The following is a 19185-nucleotide window of genomic DNA, read 5'->3' on the forward strand; positions in this document are numbered from 1 at the left end:
CAACTTGACTATCAAGTTACATCTCATCCATCTCACCAACCAGTCCCAAAACGCTGACATCAACTCCTCAGACTCTCCAAATCCATCTCAGCCTCTCTTCATTCGCCAAAGACGCTACTTCACATGTAAGAATCCTATTCATCCGAATGACGCCGCTCTCAGAAGTTAACCAACCCTCAAAGTCCACAATGAAGGTCTCCGCCGTTCTCGCCGCTATTACCCTCTTCGCCGGTGTCTCCATGGCATCTCCCAAGGGAATCGACACATCCGTTGACGTTGATGAAGCTGTCGCCGGTGGCCTCGAGTCTCGCGGCACTTGCTGCACCTGCCCTGATGGTCGCAAGGGATGTGGTGGATTCTGCTACTCCAACTGCCCTCAGTGCATCTGGAAGAGCTGCTAGATGCACTGAATAGTATGTTGACCGGTCGTTTGACAACCAACGTTGCTAGATGTGGGACGTCAGATAGTTGGAGAATTGGCTTCGGAAGATAGACCGGTAGATGAAAGAGTGGAGAAATAGTGTCGATCAGCTCCGGTTTGACTAGAGTACGCGCAAACACTCGAGACTCAATAGACTTATCGACCCTTAGAGTCAGTGCCCAAGATGTGATAATGAGATGTTGCGACTAAGAATGTGACCAAGGGAGTGCCTGGCTAAAACTCGTTGATGAGCCGTTGTGAGTTGACGTGGAGCTTTCCGATTTCCTTAGACTTTAGGATTCAGGAAACGTCCTAAAACTGTATGTTGACCTAACCCATGCAAGCAAGAACTCAGAACCTTAAAGCACGTCATGAGATAGATAGTCTTCTGAGTTTGCAGATGGGCCCGCGCTCTCAGAGTGCAGTTTGTGTCAACAAGTCGGCGCAGAATTGAAGCAGTCTCATTGTTGGCCGACTGGAAGTTATAGGTCCAGATGTGAGCTGAGATCGAATGCGTATTTCTATAGTGATTCATAGTCATTCCAAAATTTGAATTCAAGATGACCCTTAGCAAGCCTTCCTAAATAGATATTTCTATTATAAAAAAGCTATGTACTTTACTTTGGCTCTGCTTTCATGTCCATGGCAGTTGCCAGATGCTCCTGAGTTGTAAACTATGGGGTTGTTTTCGTCTGTCTCTAGAGTTTGCGTTGCTGATTTATGAGCTCTGTACGAATGGTACCAGTTACCAGCAGGTCCAGGTGGAAAAGGACGGAAACCCAAAAGCCAAATCGGCAACTATAATGTTGGGAATCTCTGACACAAGGACTCTGGAACAATTCAGAGGAATACTCTCTCTATCAGTGACACACGACATCATATGATGCACTGTGGTGAACAAAGGGCACTCGGCGCATGTTACTAAGCGTGTAAGTCTGTATGATTTTATGAGCTGTCATCTACAGACTACTGGTCTGTCCAAGCCCCTACAGGCCCAGGTCCTTCTTCAGCCCTGGCAGCACAGTTCCCTCGTTGAACGACCAAACCAATGCGCTGTTGTGTCCCGAGAATGCCGCGCCAGCCCAGTACGTGTTCCTCGCGCCCTCCAACGCCAGGAGCTTCGCGTAGAAACCTTGCTTGATCTGGTCCGCGGAGACGCGCACGTTGTACGGCGCGTGGTTGGAGTAGTACGGGAAGGTCACCGTCTCGGCCGCGTCCTTGGGCACGGCGCCGACGGCGGCCAGGGTCGCCAGGTTCTTGCGGATGACATTCTTGCCGTCCTCGTCGGAGTAGTTGGTGTCGTTGAAGCCGACGGCGACGAGGAAGTCGCCGGGGGAACCGGCGGTGTAGAGGCCGTTAGTTCCAGGGATGGCGGGCTGGTTGAAGGGCGTGGTGGCGCCGACGTTTTGCAGGCTGTTGTTGAGGCCCTGGATCGTGGCGACGCCGGCCCAGTAACCCAGGGCGGAGAACTTGGAGAAGAGGTTCCTCTCGTGGGAGGAGAGGTCGAACTGGCCGACGTTGTCCAGGGTTGGGGGAGCAGCGATGAGGAGTTTGCGAGCGCGGATGAGCTTGGGGGGCTGATCCGGTTGGTGGACAAGCACAGAGACGCCGGAGGCTCCGCGCTTCACCTTCACGATGGTCGAGTCGAGCAGGACATCGTCGCCGAGCACCTTGGCCGCGGCATCGTAGAGGCTACGCGTGTTGCCGGTGCCGGAGACGATAAACTCGCCAAAGAGGCTGGCAAGCAGGCCCGGGCCGAGGCCCTTGATGCCGTAAAGGGACGGGATGGCGGAGATATCGCCGGTCCACCAGTTGAACTGCGCGATGACGGGCAGGAGGGCGGAGAACCCGTACTTCTGCGCCAGCTCGCCGAAGGGGACGGTGAGCTCCTCGGGCACGGGGTCCGGAACGAGGAAGCCCTGGTCGATCCAGGGGTACTTTGACAGGATGTTCGTCGAATACGCCTGCGCGGCGGCCTGGAGCGCCTGCTGCTGCGCCGCGGTCGCCGATGCGTTTTGCGCGGGGATCGGGATGCCGAGGGAGAAGTCGTAGCTATGGGTGGTGCCGGACTGCGCGGTGAGGGGGTTTGTGTTGACGGTGGAGACATTGAGGCGGGAGAAGTAGTTGCTCACGACCTCGCGGTTCTCAAAGACGACGACGCCGATGTTGGCGGGGACCTTGGTCTGCGGGTTAATGTAGGTCTCGGCGTGGCCGCCGATCTGGGACTTCTTTTCGATCACGACGACTTTTGCGCCGGCGTCCTTGAGGTTGATCGCGGCATGGATACCAGCGGAACCGCCTCCGATGATGGCGAGATCAACTTCAGTTGCGTCCACGGCGTAGGGGGTTGCCAGGGCGGAGGGTAGGAGTAGCGCCCAGGGCGAGGCGATGCGGGAGATCCTCATCGTGAGACTTGGTGTAAAGTATAGTAAATTGAGAGAGTGACTATTGATTGGGAATGAGTGGACTGTCAGAGAGACTGGATTAGGTATTATTATGTTTGAAGGGATATGTTAACGTATGATGCCTCAGAGACATCTACAGAGGAATCCTAAAAAATGAAGCTTCACTCAGGGAAGCGCATCTTCTTATAATCATTCCCGGTGACCTACGGGCCCGACGGATCCGTGCCGGGGTTGATTAAATTTTGCAAACATATCGAATGCGGGAATACTCGCCCCGAGACTCGTAGGCCGCGCCTTGACGTGATGTTGACGCTTCGAGTGCAAATGTTGCCGACGTTGCCTTCGCCGTTCCGGCCATACCGGGCGCCTGGTGCTATAAGATTGGTTTAATTAACACGGAAACCTTGACAACTCGAGAAAGCCGGCGTTTGCGGTGTCGGTGGAGCCCCGACGTTGTTTAAGCTTTGATTAGTCCCGTTCGCCGGTTGAACCTCCGGGTTGGCCTGGTCACGGAATCCTGGTCTAGGCTAAGAGACCCCAGACCCAATGGAACGGAATCTGGGGTTGGCGGTGCCGCGCGGGTCACTTGGAAAGACAGCCTGATAGGAGCTATTTAGTCCTGAAGCTGGGGCCTTTCGCCTTACGAAGTTGCGTTCGGAAGAGTTAAATTTATTGGTTTGATCTCAGTTGTTGAACTTGATTTTGAAATGGCTAATGATTGCCTGAGCCTGCAAACCCAGTACTCATACGATGCAATTCAATCAGTAAAAACAGCACTCCTTCTCAAACACTCCTAAGACCTGGTGAATGTAGACCTCTTCCAATTTCAGTCGGTAGCACGGAATCTTCCCATCCATCAACCACGCCGGATGCATAATGTTCCGAGCAACAGGGCATTCTCCAAATGATTTGGAGTTAGAAACAACGTTGTAAGATATCCAGGAGCGCGCGGAGAGAAATACCAATCCAATGCCCCATTCTGCGAGTATTTTGATTGGTATCAAACCCCCCTCAACAGCTGTTGTCATCTTGATCGGAACGTCGATGGAAAACCCGCCCAGAACATCGGAGCTTCGTCGCAGAAACATGACATTGAAGGGGCCTCGAGTTTGCAAATGGAGTTGGCTGTCGGATCTGAGTAGGATTGCAATGAGGAGTTGGTCATCAACGCCGCTGACTGCCACTACCTCCTCAATTGAGCGGCAGGTGACCTGTCCTCTGAGGAAATGACTCCAGGACCAGTCTGCAACGCGAACCGCCTTTGCAACAAGAAGGATGAATCCGGCAAGAACCCAGCAAAAAACACTAATGTTGAATGGATCAACAGCGTGGATTCTGTCGCCCACAGTAAAGCCAACTCCAAGACCACCAAGAACCAGAAGGGCGCAAGCCATCAAAGAACCCCACGCATACCATTTGCAGGAAATTATGATGGCATTATCGTCAATGATCCATTTCAAGTATTCGCTCTTTACTGCTTCAAGAGATGTCTTGGCTTGCTCTCGGTCGCTCAGTGTAGTCGTCTTGTTCCGGTTCAACGGAGCCCAGCTTGTAGTGCGAGCATGTGAATGAGTTTGAAAGGAGTTACCTACATTGCCGACTGCTCTCTTCTGGAGTAAGGAAGTTTCAGAGACGGGACACGCATCGTCGTTATCTCTGGCAGTTGGGCGCCGAGATTGGTGCCGACTGGTTCGTAGAATAGCAGTGCATATTATTTTAGGTTGCTCAACGAGATTCAATGCGAATCGGGTGTCCTGGCCAAATCTGAAGAGAATTTCGTCGATGAGTGTGTGGAGGGAAGCGCAAAAAGTGCCTGATATCATAGAATAAGGAACGGTTGCTGTGATGACTCTTGCCATCGACCCCAATTTGACCGCACCCCGTCGGTCATGAAGCTGCACTTTGTCTCCATCATCCACGAAAGAGCATGTCCACTTGACAGATGTCCAGTTGGTATCGGTATGAGATGTGGACTGTTTTTCAAGAGTCTCCCAAACTCGACGACAGACCTGAAAACCCGCGGTGAATGCACGGGTAACACCTGTTTCGCTTGCCGCACCAATGCCACCGTCTCGCTGTTGGCAGATTAAAATCTGCTCTGGAGTGACGAAAGACTCATACAGTGCGGTACTGCTTTCGAAATCGTCTACACCTGGCGCCAAGGGGTTGTTGACAGCAAATGCAGTAAGAGAATCGATAAGCATGTCGATGACGGCGTTGTGAATGAGGTCCATCTCCAAGAAGTACTTGCTGGCGTACCCTACGCGGTTCGGGGTATGTCGCGGGACATGTGTATCCTTCTCAACTTCGTACCCTTGATTGTCTGCCAAGTATTGATCATTCTTTACTTCTCGCCTATGGATTCGCGATCGAGCTTCGCTGCCATTTTGCAGTGTCTGCTCCGTGGCTGCAGAAAGATCATGTCCTACCACTTTTAACTTTGCCGAGATTCGTGCAATCACCGCGATGATGTTGTTAACCCAGTGATTGCCTCGGAAGCTCTGAAGAATGACCCTCACAAGTACTGCTGTGAGATAATTGACCATCGCATGGTGACAGCGTTCGTAATTTTCTCCTTTGAGGAGTGGGGATCCAGAAAACCGTTCATCCCCAGTAGCAGGGTCAAAGTACGAAAGCAGACGTGCCTGTATATTCGCATACGATGACATTCGACTGGATGTCCAGTCAACATATTCCATCTTGACCAGTATTGTATCGTGCTCGCAAATCTGCAAAGCTTGAACCAAACGTTGGCCCAACCAATGGAGCCGGAAGTAACCATTCTCGTCGGCTGGTCCGAGCATGTCCTCATTGCCTTGTAGGCTGATTGGACTGTCTGAATTTGCGATTCCAACCAACCGGTGGGCCTCCAGCTTACAGAGTTCATCCTCTGCCTCTTCCGTGATACCTCCATATGGAGTAAGGTCGCTGAACTTAGGGAGATCTCGAATAGTGTAACCTGATTGCAGTTCGAAAGCTTTATGCAGAGTCACTGCGCGACAAACAGCCTCGACATCAATCTCTGGAATGCTGTAATTATTCCAACGATCTTGGCTGATGGTCACTGCCGGCAACCGCTTCGAATTTGAGGGTCGTGAACTGGGTAGGGCAGAGAGAATTGATGCGCGCTTTCGAAGAGCTGTCATGGTAACTCGGTGATCCAAGATATTGGACGCAAGGTTGAGAGGGTTAGAGAACGGGGTAGAGTTGGAGTATTTGACTGTAAAGAGTGATCCTGGAGTGACGTTTACAAATTCAGTCTAGGTCGGAGCTGGCTTGAGAAGCGCCTGTCCTCAATATGCAGTGAGACCAAGGGTGGCTACCTACACGTGTCACGAGGCGTGCAAGGAGCATGTAGCATGTTTTACTGGACGGTCGCTTGTTGTTTACGGTCTCTCGGCAAGTTTCTCTCTGCATGCCAAGGTAGCCTGCTTCGACCAGCGGCCGGAAAAGATCAGGCTGTGAAGTGGTATTACCTTTCCTATTGTAAGTGCTAACGTCATGTTCTCATGGAGACTTGCGCTAATTAGTCGATTGATCTTACGCGAGATGAGCAGGTCCCTCAAATACCTTTGCGTTCCCTCAAACATTGTCTGAAATACATTCCAGTCTTCAAATACCAACGTTCAAGCTTGGAGCTTCTATTGATACAGCTCGTCTGACTATACAACGTCATGGACAATGATTTCGACCGCCTCTTTGCTACTTACAAGTCTAAACTTGAGCCCAATCAACATTCAGACCAGGTTGACTCAAGTCTGGGAATTGAAGATGATAATGAACGACCATATCGAATCCAACTAGAGGATGTCACTCAAGAGAATCACCCATGGGGAGATATCGCAGCAGTTTATCGGACTGGCGAAAACGTCAAGCAGCAGAGGCGCAGAGAGTCTCGTTTCGGCGATGCTGCATTGGTTTTGCGGCACATAGTCGTAAAAAAGCAAATGGAAGAACGTTTGATATCGCAGCTCGAGATCCAGTCCAGTACTCTGCGGAGTGCTTTCATCGAAATTGCTACAGGGCTCGTCAATATCAACCTACATCAAGATCCCATCATCATTCCTGATCCCTACGTGGAGATCTATCATTGCCAAAGGCGGATTCAAGATGCAATTGATGCGTCCAAGGATAAATCTCTGCGAGATCAGCTGCAGCTTCTGCAGAAGTTCCGGGAGGATTACATGGCCCGTACCATCACTGATCTACAAGCTTTGGAGCCCAATGGGTTGATTACATTCGACCTGCTGTCATTCATCTTTGCTCCCGGTCACTCAGTTGTTCTGACCAACCGCTATCTTTCACATTTACCAACGCACTGGATTGCCCTGCTTCACAGCTGTCATTTTATCAAAGATCCTAATAAGGAGGAGAAGAATCTGGAACTCGAGCTCAGACTGAAGTATACCGGGTTTAACGGCACTGTTTTTGGTTCTGTGAACACAACCATTAAACTAAGTCACTTCATCGGCACGAAGAACATCACGGAACTTCCTGTATACCCTATCAAGTATCACTCAGATCCTCACATTCTGCTCGATTCTTTGAAGGTCAGGGGATCGGAATACTCCAGGCTGTGTTTAGGCGGTTCCGGGGCTCCTTTGACCCAAAAGATCTTTGGCTCTCATATCTACTACCGCGGGCCTGTTTGGGAGGTTCGCGGCAATGATACCAGGGGTCGCTCCGGCGCCACCCACGAGAACAGTTCTTCGGCGCTTCTAGACATGTTTCTTGGTCCCCCCACGTCTGAGGCAAGCATAAATCTACCATCAGGGCGATTCCCCGTCGTCAAACAAGTCTAATTATCTTTAGTCTGCCGGCAGGGTACTGATCGATTCACCTCAATTTTTGGAAGAATTTCCTGGGTACCGAGATGAGACTCGACGTCAGCGACCGGTATCCTGGTCAAGGTCACCACCGGGCCACCCAAATCTTCCGTCATTGTGCAATGTGACCCAAGAAGTGGAGGAATTCACAGGAATGCCTTTTGAAAAATTGACTGAAATGGATCTTGCTTCCCTCCCTTCAATTATTCCGGGGTTCTCACTGGCACATCGGTCCTGGGGGTTCTTTCTCATTAGTCATATTGGGCAAATTCGTTGGAATGAACAGGCCTTTGACAGTCTGCACCTGGAACCCCGGCGTAAAGATGCCGTATGGAGGCTGGTGCGAGAGCATCGGCTGGGAACAAGCTTGTTTGACGACATTGTAGCTGGGAAGGGAAGAGGTCTTGTTTTACTCCTACACGGGCCTCCAGGAAGTGGGAAAACCATGACAGCGGGTAAGCTTACCGACCTAGCTTCGTTGTCCAGACGTCGCAAGCTGAATAATTGGCAGAAGTCATAGCAGAAAGTTTGCAGTGCCCAGTCTATTATACATCCGGTGGAGATCTTGGACTCAGGATGTGGGATATTGAGTCTAACTTGAGTCGCGTATTCAAACGCATGCAGCGGTGGGGTGCTATTTTGCTTTTTGATGAAGCGGACACATTCATGGCGCAGCGCAGCGAAGACAACATCGAGCGGAATGCTCTCGTGTCTAGTTCGTCCAACCTTGGTCTGGCCTTTCAGCCGAGAAGAAATGACTGACTTGATTTCATAGTTCTTCTTCGAATGTTGGAGTATCAATCTGGAATTATGTTTCTTACAACCAACAGAATTGAAGATTTCGACACTGCCTTCTTCTCTAGAATCCACGTTCGTCTCGAGTTCGACAAGCCTGGCGCTCCCCAGAGGACTCTGATTTGGTCTTATCTTGCCGAGAAAGATGGTCATGCTATCTCTCAAGAAGAGTTTGCAAAGCTTGGAAGCCTCCCAATGGATGGACGACGCATCAAGAACGTTCTACGGGTTGCAACGCTTTTATGTCGCTCGCGGGACGCGGCTGGGAAGACGACTATAGAGGATGTGAAAAATTCGCTCAGAATTTCTGCTGGAGATCCGAATGATGAGGGAGTCGAGGACGCAATTCAGGATTTTTGCGGGCGATGAGTGCATTGGGTTTGTGCGGACAAAAAGCATTCCTTTCCTCGTTATGTATGTCTTTCCCCCTGGTGAATACTGAATCCTGTATGTTTCTGGGTTGAATCATCAAGAACGTGGACACTTTTCTTAAATCCACTTGATTAGAGCCGTTTCATTAGGCTCAAAATAGAGACCTGCGATTGAATAACCGCCGACAATCGATCATGAGGCACAGGAGCACAGCCGGTCCTGCGCAAGTTCGCCAAGTCTTGGCATAAGACAATGGCACCATACTGCTGCCTGGCATCAGGACTTGTTTTCCGAGCTGAGCTAAGCCGCAGCATGATGAAGACCACGAGAATTGCTTGCGTCCCCAAAATCCAAGATCAAACGCTATTTTATGTGTCCCTTACATAGTAGCCAAGAACCTCAGCCCTGTGGCTCATTAGGCGAGCCAGCGGGAGCGCCCGAATGACGACCCAGTTTCAACTGCCTAAATCAAACTTCAGCACTCGCCAGGCCTACCTGTTCCTCTAAGAGATGAAAGATGCTGAAAATAGAGACACGAGTGAGAAAGGAGGAACAGTATGAATGTTAGGCAGTTGAGAGCTTTGGAAAGACTTTTTGCGTATAAAATGAGGGCGGTATGCCGCGTATAATACGGTTCTCTCTCTCATCCTCATCACAAACGCCATCGTTTTCTTAATCATCAACACTTCCTACTTATCTCATCCAGTTTCTCATCTGCTTCCCAAACCCTCTTGCACACCCCTTCATCACTATGAAAACCTCCGCTGCTACCATTGCCATCGCGCTTGCGACCGCGGCCGTCCCCGCTATCGCCTATCCTGCGACTCTGCAAACTCGCGACGGCGAGACTTGGAAGAGTGACAAGGGCGGTAACGTCAAGGTTGAGGTCGGCAACGAGTTGATTCTCTATGGGACCGCCTTGCCCTCAGCTACTCTCAACGCTATTCTCGAGCAGTGTGGGGAGTTGAGTTGCAAGCCAGGAGAGCCTGTCAAGGCTAAGACTATGCGCATCGGCGCTGGTAATATGGGCCAAGAGACGGAGATGGTTCTCACTGTTGAAGGGAGCTTCGCTAGCGCCGGAGAACCTGGCGATAAAGCTCATCTTGTCGAGATGGCGAAAACAGTAATGAGAAAGATGTTTGACGAGGGAAAGCACAAGCTGGAACAGGACGTTCCTTACTATACCAAGCCCTGCCAGCAGACTAAAAACGGCTGTATCCGTAAGTTCATCCCCACTCGGACTTCAATCTTCTCTACCCCTGCTATGGTAATCTAGAGCCGTGACTGATCAATTTACGAGAGGAGTAGACAAGGACAAATTCTACGCTGAGCAATGGCAAGCCACCGACCATGTCAATGTTCGGTATGAAGACGAGAAGACGGGCTTCAAATCCTTCCTCAATGTCGGATTCTCTCACCCCGAGACGGACAGCCTTGACGGCGACATCTGTGCCGGTATCGCTGGTATCGGTGGCGCCATGGCCGGTGCTATTTCCGCAATTCATCCGGTAGCAGGTGTCGGTTTCTCACTTGCGTCTTTTGGCTGCGCTTTTATCTGAGGCAAGCAGCGTACTCGAACGTGACTGGGCTTTAGCTACGACGAAGATGTACAGATGAACGCGTAGATTGTGCGCGGCCTAGGCATAGCGGGATGTATTTCGAGAAGACATTCACAAGTTAATCAATAAAGCAACCATAACTTGACATGCTTCTCGGGGCGTTTCCCCCGACTCACTAGCTTTGCATTCCAAAGGTGCAAGATCATTCTGCACACAACATGCGTCTCCAGCTAATGCTGAGCATGTTGTAAGGGCTCGACTCCGAACTCCGTACCTGCAGCACACGAGTCAACGCCCCCCATCACCTCCGTGTTCGTATCCAGTCGGAGCCTAGACGCATGCCGTTGCGTCGTGCCCCGGTGAAAGCAACCCGGCCCCGGCAGGTGGAGGTGGGGCTTGAAAAGCCGAAAAGCCGATCAACGCTCTATATCCAGCGGATTCAAAGTCCGATGCATAAACCTTTGCGGACTTGTTGCGGAGCTATTGCGGAGTGGTACCTGAGGTTGTATCAAAGCTGCAGCTACGTTCGGACACGGGCATTTGGCTATCGTCCGGCACGGCAGTCGTCGACGGCTCGGGCCATTGCATGGCGGGAGTTCGTCTAGCAGGGGTTGAGGAGATCGATAGATCTTGCTTGTGACGAGACTCTTTAAGTCCAAGGGAGAACTGCTGGCTTTCCAGGCTCTGTGTTCGTCCTGTCATTCAATCTTCTGACGAACTCATACACGAGTCTGTCAACCGCCACAATGCCAGCTTTGAAAGATGCAGTCACGTCAAATTTGACTCTTGGGTCGGCCATCTTATTCCTCGTCACTGCTGCAAGTCTGATGTCGTACAACTAGTTTCCAAACACTAACCCCAACTTCAACAGGGCGTGGTCTACAGAGTCGGCATCGTCATCTATAGGCTCTTCTTCCACCCCCTCGCCAGCTTCCCCGGCCCCAAACTCTACGCCGCATCCCACCTCCCCTTCCTCACGCAGAACATGCTCTTGGGCACCTTCACAAAAGACACCGTCAAACTCCACGAAAAGTACGGCCCCATCGTCCGCATCTCTCCCAACCGTCTCGCCGTCGACGGCTCCCTCGCCTGGTCCGAGGTCTTCTCCAGACGGCCCCATCAACCCGAGTACGAAAAGACGATCGAGGCCTACGGCCTGCCCGGCCGCATCGGCATCTTCCCAGCCTACCGCGATGACCACCGCCGCCAGCGCCGCCTCATGGCGCACGCCTTCTCCGAGGGCGCCCTGACCGAGCAGGAGGGCTTCATCAAGCACTACGTCGACCTGCTCATCGCCCGCCTCGGCGAGCAGGCGCGCGGGGGCAACGTCCTCGACATGACGCGCTGGTTCAACTACTTCACCTTCGACGTCATCGGCGAACTCGCCTTCGGCGACCCCTTCTACTCCCTCGAGAAGAGCAACTACCACCCCTGGGTCGCGATGCTGTTCCAGACCATCAAGGCCGGCGCCAAGCTCAACTTCCTCTCGCAGTACCCCGTCCTGCGCCCGCTGCTCTTCTTCATGATCGACAAGAAGGACATCGAGAAGAAGATCGAGTCGGACAACCTGGCGCGCGAGAAGACGGACAAGAGGCTCGCCCTTGGCTCCGACACGCGCAAGGACTTCATGACGTACATCCTCCGCAACAACAAGGACGGGAAGGGCATGAACCATGAGGAGATCCACGTCAACGCGCGGGCGCTTATTATCGCTGGCAGCGAGACGACGGCCACCGCGCTCTGCGGCCTTACTTTCCATCTGACGCGCACGCCTGAGGTGTACCGTTTCCTGACGGAAGAAATCCGCAACGCGTTTACCAGCGAGGACGAGATCGACATGAAGTCCACGGCACGTCTGCAGTACCTACATGCCTGCCTCGAGGAGACTCTGCGAATCTACCCCCCGGCCGCCGAGACGCCTCCCCGTATTTCGCCCGGCGACTACATCGACGGCCGCTTCGTGCCCAAGGGCGTAAGTTCCCACTGGATTATCTCCCAGAAACAACGAACAATCCCTCGCTGACTCTACTTTCACAGACATACATCTCCGTCTACCAATGGGCAACCCACCACTCCCCCCGCAACTTCACCGACCCGGACGCCTTCAAGCCGCAGCGCTTCCTGCCCGAGGCGCACCCCCTCCACGAGGCCCGCTACGCCAGCGACAACAAGGCCTCCTTCCGCCCCTTCGCGGCCGGCCCGCGCGACTGCATCGGCAAGAATCTCGCCTACGCGGAGATGCGGCTCGTCGTGGCGCGCTTCCTCTGGAACTTCGACGTCGCGCTCGAGCCCGGCCAGGACGACTGGGTCGCGGGCCAGCGGGCGTTCAATGTGTATGATAAGGGGCCGCTTTTGGTGAGGTTGAGGCCTAGAGAGCATAAATTGGTTGAGGCTTGAGAACGTGCAGAGGTTAGAGGAATCGTTGGGGGAAGTGAGAGATGATGTTATAAGTCAGCGCATATACTGGAACAAGCACGAAGACGTGTGTTGTTGAACGGGTTTTCAGCAGATGGAGATTTGGTTCTGCTGCTCGTCTAATGAGCCTGGCGCGAAGCTTGAGTCATTTCATGAATGACATGCCACAGCTATTTGCTTAGCTATAACTAAGGACAAACCAGACGTTGTGCAAAGTCTTGATTCAGACTAGAGATAAGAATAAACAACTCCCGAAATCAATCCGTTCTTTAGGATCCAAAATAAATATCATACTGCCATCCATGGATCTCACGCAAACTCTTCCACTGAGAAGCAAACATCTAGATTCTGCCCCTCAAGTTTCAGCACGTCAACACAAAGCACCATAAAGAATACCCAACCACTCAGGAGCAGACCTGTGTGGCCAACCCCATCACCCTCACAAGCAACATCCCGCAAGCCAAACTCCACAACCCACAGCGGGCCCGCCTCCCACGCCCATCGAGTCATATGCAACTTCCCCTGCTCGTTCCTCCATCAACATCCGATATGGTGTAGTGGCCAACATGATGCCCTCTCATCCCTGGTGCGAGGTTAGGCATAGCCCCGAGTTCGATTCTCGGTTTCGGAACATTTTTGCGTTTTTGCCATTTTCTGCCCGCGCTTTTTGCATCATGTCACGCTGCATCGACACAGGAAAGCCGTCATTCATTCAGCTCTTGCTTCTGTTTGATCCCCGCTACCCCTTTTGGGTTGGAAATCTCGACACGAGAGAAAGTGATGTTTTCGAGGGCGGTGGAGCGAAGTCGCGTCTCGCACCAACACCAGATCACATGAGAACACCCACCAACGAAAGGAAACCTCACACATCAAACCAGAATGGATCCCGTGACCGAAACATCATGCATCTTCCCCCCTCCCACCCTCTCAAAAATGCTAAAACCCACCGCAAGCGCTGACGCCGTTCACCCAAACACGGCCCAACGATAGGTTTCCCGAGAATAGACGGCGCGCGGGCGGCGGGCGCGGGCTGCGCCGCCGCCGCCGTCACTGAATCCTTCCCGCGGAGGGGCGGAGGGGGTCGTGATGACAGGCTGACAGGACTAACTAACTTCACCACCAATGAACAACAATAGGATTGTCGACGGCGGCCGCGCGCATGGTTCTACTAAGCGCCAGGAACATCCAGGGATCGGACGACCATGTTTTGCATCATTGACGAGGCATCTCGAAATACTGAGCATCTACTTTGTCTGTTTGTGCAGCTCGTGGGTCCGGACGAGGTGGCGCATTGCCCTTGAAATGACGAGAGTCAGAACAAGACGCGTTAGACACGTTCTATCCGCTGTGACGACCGGTGGTAATTCATCATCCAGGGACTCAAATGCCAATCACCAAACCTAGCATCGCGTGCAGCGCCTCGCAAAGAAACCCTGCGATATTGTCAATATTCTGCGCGGTCTCCGGAGACCGGCTCGCCTCGACAGTCGCCGTGCTCCGAATGCGACTGTGAAAAGGCAGGTTTGCGACGATGATCCAACAAGCTTCGAGCAGTGTGGCCGAATAGGAAACCAGAAGTACAGCACCGCCCTCTCATTCGTCGCGACAAAGCTGCAACCTAGGTTAACCCCCTCCTCTGCGATTCGCGAACGACAGGGGACGGCAGTCGTCGAGGAGCAAGCAACTCTACGCGACTCCATGCTCGGCCGTTCCCTGGAAAGTGGAATTATCTCTTCCACGGGTGATTGAAGTCGTCCCTGAAGACGACGATCTCAAAATAAAGACGCATGCCGCGTCTCGCGAACTGTACGTCTCATTATCGTTAGGTTCCCCACCCAAAAAGGCAAGAACGCGGGAATGAAGGACGAGGATCAAGTCACACGGCTTGTGGGAGCGACGGGGGGCGCGCACGCGCGCGACCGATGCGAGAAAATAGCTCTGGCGGGACATGTCCATGCCTCCTCCTCAGTGCGGGACAGGCTCTGTGGCGTGCGCCTCTGCGGGAGCTTGTGAAGGCAACGGCTGGGACGGGCGTTCGCTGGGCTACAAAATTGGCATTTGAGGCCCAGAGGTGCATCGACTTGTCTGCCCTGCATGCGTGTCTTTTCGTCTGATGACTCTGGCGATCAAAACGCGTCCTGCCGGGAGGCTCACACTGGCTTGGGCGTCCAGCTTCATGTGCCGTAGATCGCTCTTCCCTTCCCGCGTTGTCAGATCAGGCAGACTTGGCAGGCGCGCTGGCTGACGGGATTCTGGCCGACGAAGGATTGGGCATTCGGGCAGATATCCAAAAGTAAACACAACAAATCTCCATGCGGAAAATGCTGCTCTGGATAATCAAAACGACAGGTGATATTTCTGCTCGCATTAACCGCCGCCCGGGTGATTTGATGATGAGGGCGACATGAGAAGTGAGCCGCGTCAAAGCCCGTGTTCCAGAGTATCGACCGCTGTGACGTCTGTCTGGTTCCCGGAAGGGCCTGGAACAGCACTGGAGATGAGGGATGACATGGGTGGTGTTGGAGCAACACGCGGAGTGTAAAGAAGTCGACGCTCAAGGAGGCTCGGCATCTCGTAAAGGCTGACTGAATGGCTATCAGCCCGTCTCATCACACCAGGCGTTGTTGATTTGGCGATCCGCAGCAACAATAACTTCCAATGGTCAGATGCCGGGCAATCTCCCTCTTTACCTCGTCCTCAGACGGGCCCAGTGCATGCGTCCGTGTGGCTCCCCTCAGAGAGGCGTGACGCCCTCCCACCCACTCGAATCAGGGAAAAAGCAGGCAGCTGACCACTAGGCAGCGGCAGAAATGCCGCGTCTCCAACCACTCAGATAATTCATACGAGGCGAATTCTCATCCAATCGTTTGTGTGTCGCGTCCACCGCCGCATATTCGTGTCAGGGTGTGAGGTGAGCCAGGCAGAGGCTCCTTCTGTGGCTATCAGCAACCCGAGAGATATGGACGCTCGTGACTGCAACTCTCAAGACTCAAACCGGGTTTCTCTCGGTCCCCGTGCTCACCTGACTTCTTCAGAGTCAAGTGCAAGCACGGCAAGAGACCTGCAGTGAGCAGATGTCTCCCCACGCGCTGCGCTGCGCGGGTGCGACGACCGACGAACCCGGCAAACCCCACCACGATTGTCAGCTCGTGAGACAGCCCAAGCCTCTGATACACCAACTGCATGTACGGCGGTACTTTCCTGCAGTCATATTTCTGTAAGTAGCTATCTCCGAGCGGCCGGATGCAGGTTTTGCGACTCCGAGACCTCGGAGGGACACGGTCGAACGGCTGCAGTACGAACAAAACCACGGCGGACGCGCCCGTCTTGTCTGCTGGGTCCCTTTGCCATCATCCATCCCGTCACACCGACTCTCTGGGAGACAGAGTCAGTGTCCAGCTTGCTTGGGGCTCTTGGTCTGCCTTGCTTTGCTGGATAGAATACCTCGTTTGGCGTGTAATGCCGTGGACTGTCGAGGAGTCATCCATAGTGGTCTGTGCAGAGCGCGATCCAGCGTCATTGTGCTTGGTGCCTTGGGTACGGTACCAAGGATCAAATGCCCTACAGAAACCGAAAGAGTACGTATTGCTGGCGATGCCAATGTACGAGGAGATGAGCAGCCCAACCGAGCCAACCTGCTCCCTCGAGAGTGTCACTCCCATGTTCCCCGCCTGGCTGGCGGCGGGAAGACTGAAGAGTTCTCATGCCAAAGGCACATGTACATGTACCTGGATTTCAGCCCAGGGTAATGCTGCCTCAGAAGTCGAAAGAATTTCGTCAGAGAATTAATGCGGTGTGTGTCACGTGGGGCCGAGTGGCTGAGAGTGGGCCTTCAATGGAAGAAGAAAAGCGTGGTGCGGCGCGGACGGAGCTGGGCCAGAAAAAGCCCGGAGATTCAAGACTGTGACTCTTGCAGGGGAGGCCTAGCCGCACAGGCGGGAGCCGGGGGAACTTTGCCAGTGGCAGTCCAGAGATCGACAGTGCGTGCCCTGAGCGATTGGGACATTGGGGAGTGAATTGTGAGAAGCGAGCCAACAGAGCCAAATATTGGCGTTGGATAGGCTTGATTCCCCAGTCGAAGCATCGCGCTCGCTTTGCCCTCTCACAGGAGCTGGCCTATTGACGGCCGTTGGGTCCATGGTTTGTTTTCAGAGGCCTCTTATATCCAGAGTGCGTTCTTCTGCGTCCCTTGCGGGCAGAGTGACAAACAAATGTCCATCGGAACAGCTCGTCGTATTCCCATCCCCAGCCTCTCGTGAACTTGACTTTTGCCCCTCACCGTTCCAGAGCCAACAGCCGAGGGAGGCTAGCACGACCGGCCGGCGAAAAGAGGAGTGGTCACCGCCTCTTCTTTTTTCCCATGGCTTCTCCGCACTGTCCGTGTGTCCCACTTCCGTCACGGCGATAGATGGCAAAAACGAGGCAGAGTCGAAAGCAGTCGGTAGCTTGGAGTGAGTCGGTCGCTAAAATTAGCCCTTGCTGAAGTGCCAGCTCACGAATCTGTCGATCGACCTCATTCCTCGGGCAGTTGGAAGTCGGATCAGGTCTTCGCTTGTGTGCCGAAGCTGACCGACTTATTTGTGGCGTCACCAGCTCGCATACAGCAGACAGGCCATGAAACCAGATGCTAGGCGTTGAGAAACAGGAGGGACGGAGAAAGTCTGAGGCAGCCTGAGGGCTAGGTGCTGTGCTGTAAAGGATAGACACGAGCTCAGGCAGCTCAGGGGAGCTCTTCGATCCAGCTTGCTTGCGCGTGTGTTGGAGCTTGGGTCAGGCCAGGTCGGGTCAGCGTAGGTACTCCGTACATACGGTACCTAGCCTCCGCGCCTCCGGTGGTGATGGTCCGGGTAGCCATCAGGCAGTGGCAGGGTGGTCGGTCGGGGTAGGCATTGAGCAGCAGTGTGATGAGTCTCTTCTCGTCTCATGTTTTCGCGTCTTCACTGTTGGTGCGTGCAGCCTTGCTTTAAGAGAGGGAAATGCTGAAGTAACGTGGCAGATGGAGACCTTGCCCCATGCGGAAAAGTCGAGACCTGGGCGCAGAATTTGAGAGGTTGACAGGACGGACGGTCTAGAAACCGCTCGGGGAAAATAAGCTGTCAAAAGGTGGGAAATATTTCAGGATGAACGGCGGAGTCGATTACCAAAGAATTTCCAAGTGCTGGACACTCAGATAGAGTAGCCAGGCAGATGAAGTTGATGTGCAAGTGCGTTATGAATGATGGATAGCGGTTGTTGGGCGCGCATCCGCATCTTAGGGACGAAAGTGAAGGAGCGCTGGAGGTGACTGGACAATTGGCAGGCAACCTCTCCACCCAAGGCGAGGAAGTCACAGTTGCATGCCATGCGCGCGCACGCCCAGAGGGGTGGCTACATCGTACAAAAAGTAGAGATCACGTCATGACAGCAAATCAGAAGCGGCGAACGCGTCGCCAGCCACAGGACAGGGCCCACTTGGACCCGCTGATTCAGCCAGTCAGAGAGGTTAAAGGGTTAATGGCCCCGCCCCTCAAATCAACGCTCAGAATTCTCCCCTCGTCCTTCACCTCCTCACTCCCACAACCAATCAATCTCTTCCGGCCCACCAAACGTGTCGGACGCGAGGGCAGAAAAAAAAGAGAGCAGAGACAGGCCAGGTCGAACCGCTCAATCAGATTCGGCCCTCAGCTGGTTTTTCGAAACAGACACCAGGGACGTCGAGGCTGCTTTCATTCGATTGGACATTCAACATCATATCGAATCAATCGCCAATCAAGAGCGAAAGCTATCCGCTCCGCATTTCGCACTTTATCGATCTTGCATCGCGGGTGTGAGATATCTGCGAAGACGCGCGCGGAAAGAATAAAGAAAGACGTTGTCGTGATAGTGTGGAGGAGAAACACGACATAGCGCGTGAGCCCACAGCAGCAGCAGCAGCAGCAGCAGCAGCAAGCCCGCCGTCAGCAGTGCAGCGCCGAAGCTACGCACACGCACCTTGACGCCTTGAGGACACACACGTACACACACCGCTACCTTGGACGGGAAAGATATCGCAAAAAGACAGAATTCAGCTCAGCCGGCACTGCCAGGAGGAGCAGCAAGCAGAATCTCAAGAAAAACAACAGATTCCGGTCCTGCCGTCCCGCCGCCTGCCTGCCTGCTTCCCTTCCTGCTTTGGTCTCGGGCTGCCTTCTTGCCTAAGGCACCGTACCTATCCGCACCTACCTGGAAGGTGTGCCGTGCCTACCTGCTTCCTTCCTGTCTCGACTACAGCCTGCCCTCTGATTGTTGGGCAAGAGCTCTCAGCGCCCCAGGGTCCCCAAGTCACCACACACGACGGCCTCGCACGCCAAGAAAAGAGGGGGTGTACTGTGATAGGTGCACTTGCGGCTATTCTCACGGCCCTCTGTCTTTCT

General features: G+C 53.4%; 5 protein-coding genes across 5 annotated transcripts; 3 read left to right on the forward strand and 2 right to left on the reverse strand.

The window, feature by feature from the left end:
* Positions 1–1407: 1407 nt before the first annotated feature.
* Positions 1408–2826, reverse strand: cpaO-0 (Beta-cyclopiazonate dehydrogenase; the record flags this gene model as incomplete). The annotated part of the gene is made up of 1 exon (XM_036632733.1): positions 1408–2826. One exon carries the CDS (start codon positions 2824–2826, stop codon positions 1408–1410), a length of 1419 nt encoding a protein of 472 aa, XP_036502280.1.
* Positions 2827–3587: 761 nt separating this feature from the next.
* On the reverse strand, positions 3588–5972 carry CGCS363_v000885 (uncharacterized protein; the record flags this gene model as incomplete). The annotated part of the gene is made up of 1 exon (XM_036632734.1): positions 3588–5972. One exon carries the CDS (start codon positions 5970–5972, stop codon positions 3588–3590), a length of 2385 nt encoding a protein of 794 aa, XP_036502281.1.
* A 528-nt stretch (positions 5973–6500) lies between these two features.
* Positions 6501–7628, forward strand: CGCS363_v000886 (uncharacterized protein; the record flags this gene model as incomplete). The annotated part of the gene is made up of 1 exon (XM_036632735.1): positions 6501–7628. The coding sequence occupies one exon, from the start codon at positions 6501–6503 to the stop codon at positions 7626–7628; it is 1128 nt and encodes a 375-aa protein (XP_036502278.1).
* Positions 7629–8318: 690 nt separating this feature from the next.
* On the forward strand, positions 8319–8816 carry CGCS363_v000887 (uncharacterized protein; the record flags this gene model as incomplete). The annotated part of the gene is made up of 2 exons (XM_036632736.1): positions 8319–8367; positions 8428–8816. The coding sequence occupies 2 exons, from the start codon at positions 8319–8321 to the stop codon at positions 8814–8816; spliced, it is 438 nt and encodes a 145-aa protein (XP_036502279.1).
* Positions 8817–9570: 754 nt separating this feature from the next.
* On the forward strand, positions 9571–12775 carry aclL-4 (Cytochrome P450 monooxygenase aclL; the record flags this gene model as incomplete). Its single annotated transcript, XM_036632737.1, has 4 exons — positions 9571–10039; positions 10128–10336; positions 11250–12350; positions 12416–12775. The coding sequence occupies 4 exons, from the start codon at positions 9571–9573 to the stop codon at positions 12773–12775; spliced, it is 2139 nt and encodes a 712-aa protein (XP_036502286.1).
* Positions 12776–19185: the final 6410 nt, after the last annotated feature.

The sequence above is a fragment of the Colletotrichum siamense genome, assembly GCF_013390195.1.
Source record: "Colletotrichum siamense strain Cg363 chromosome Unknown KSG_Cg363_contig01, whole genome shotgun sequence".
Classification (NCBI taxonomy): Eukaryota; Fungi; Ascomycota; class Sordariomycetes; order Glomerellales; family Glomerellaceae; genus Colletotrichum; species Colletotrichum siamense.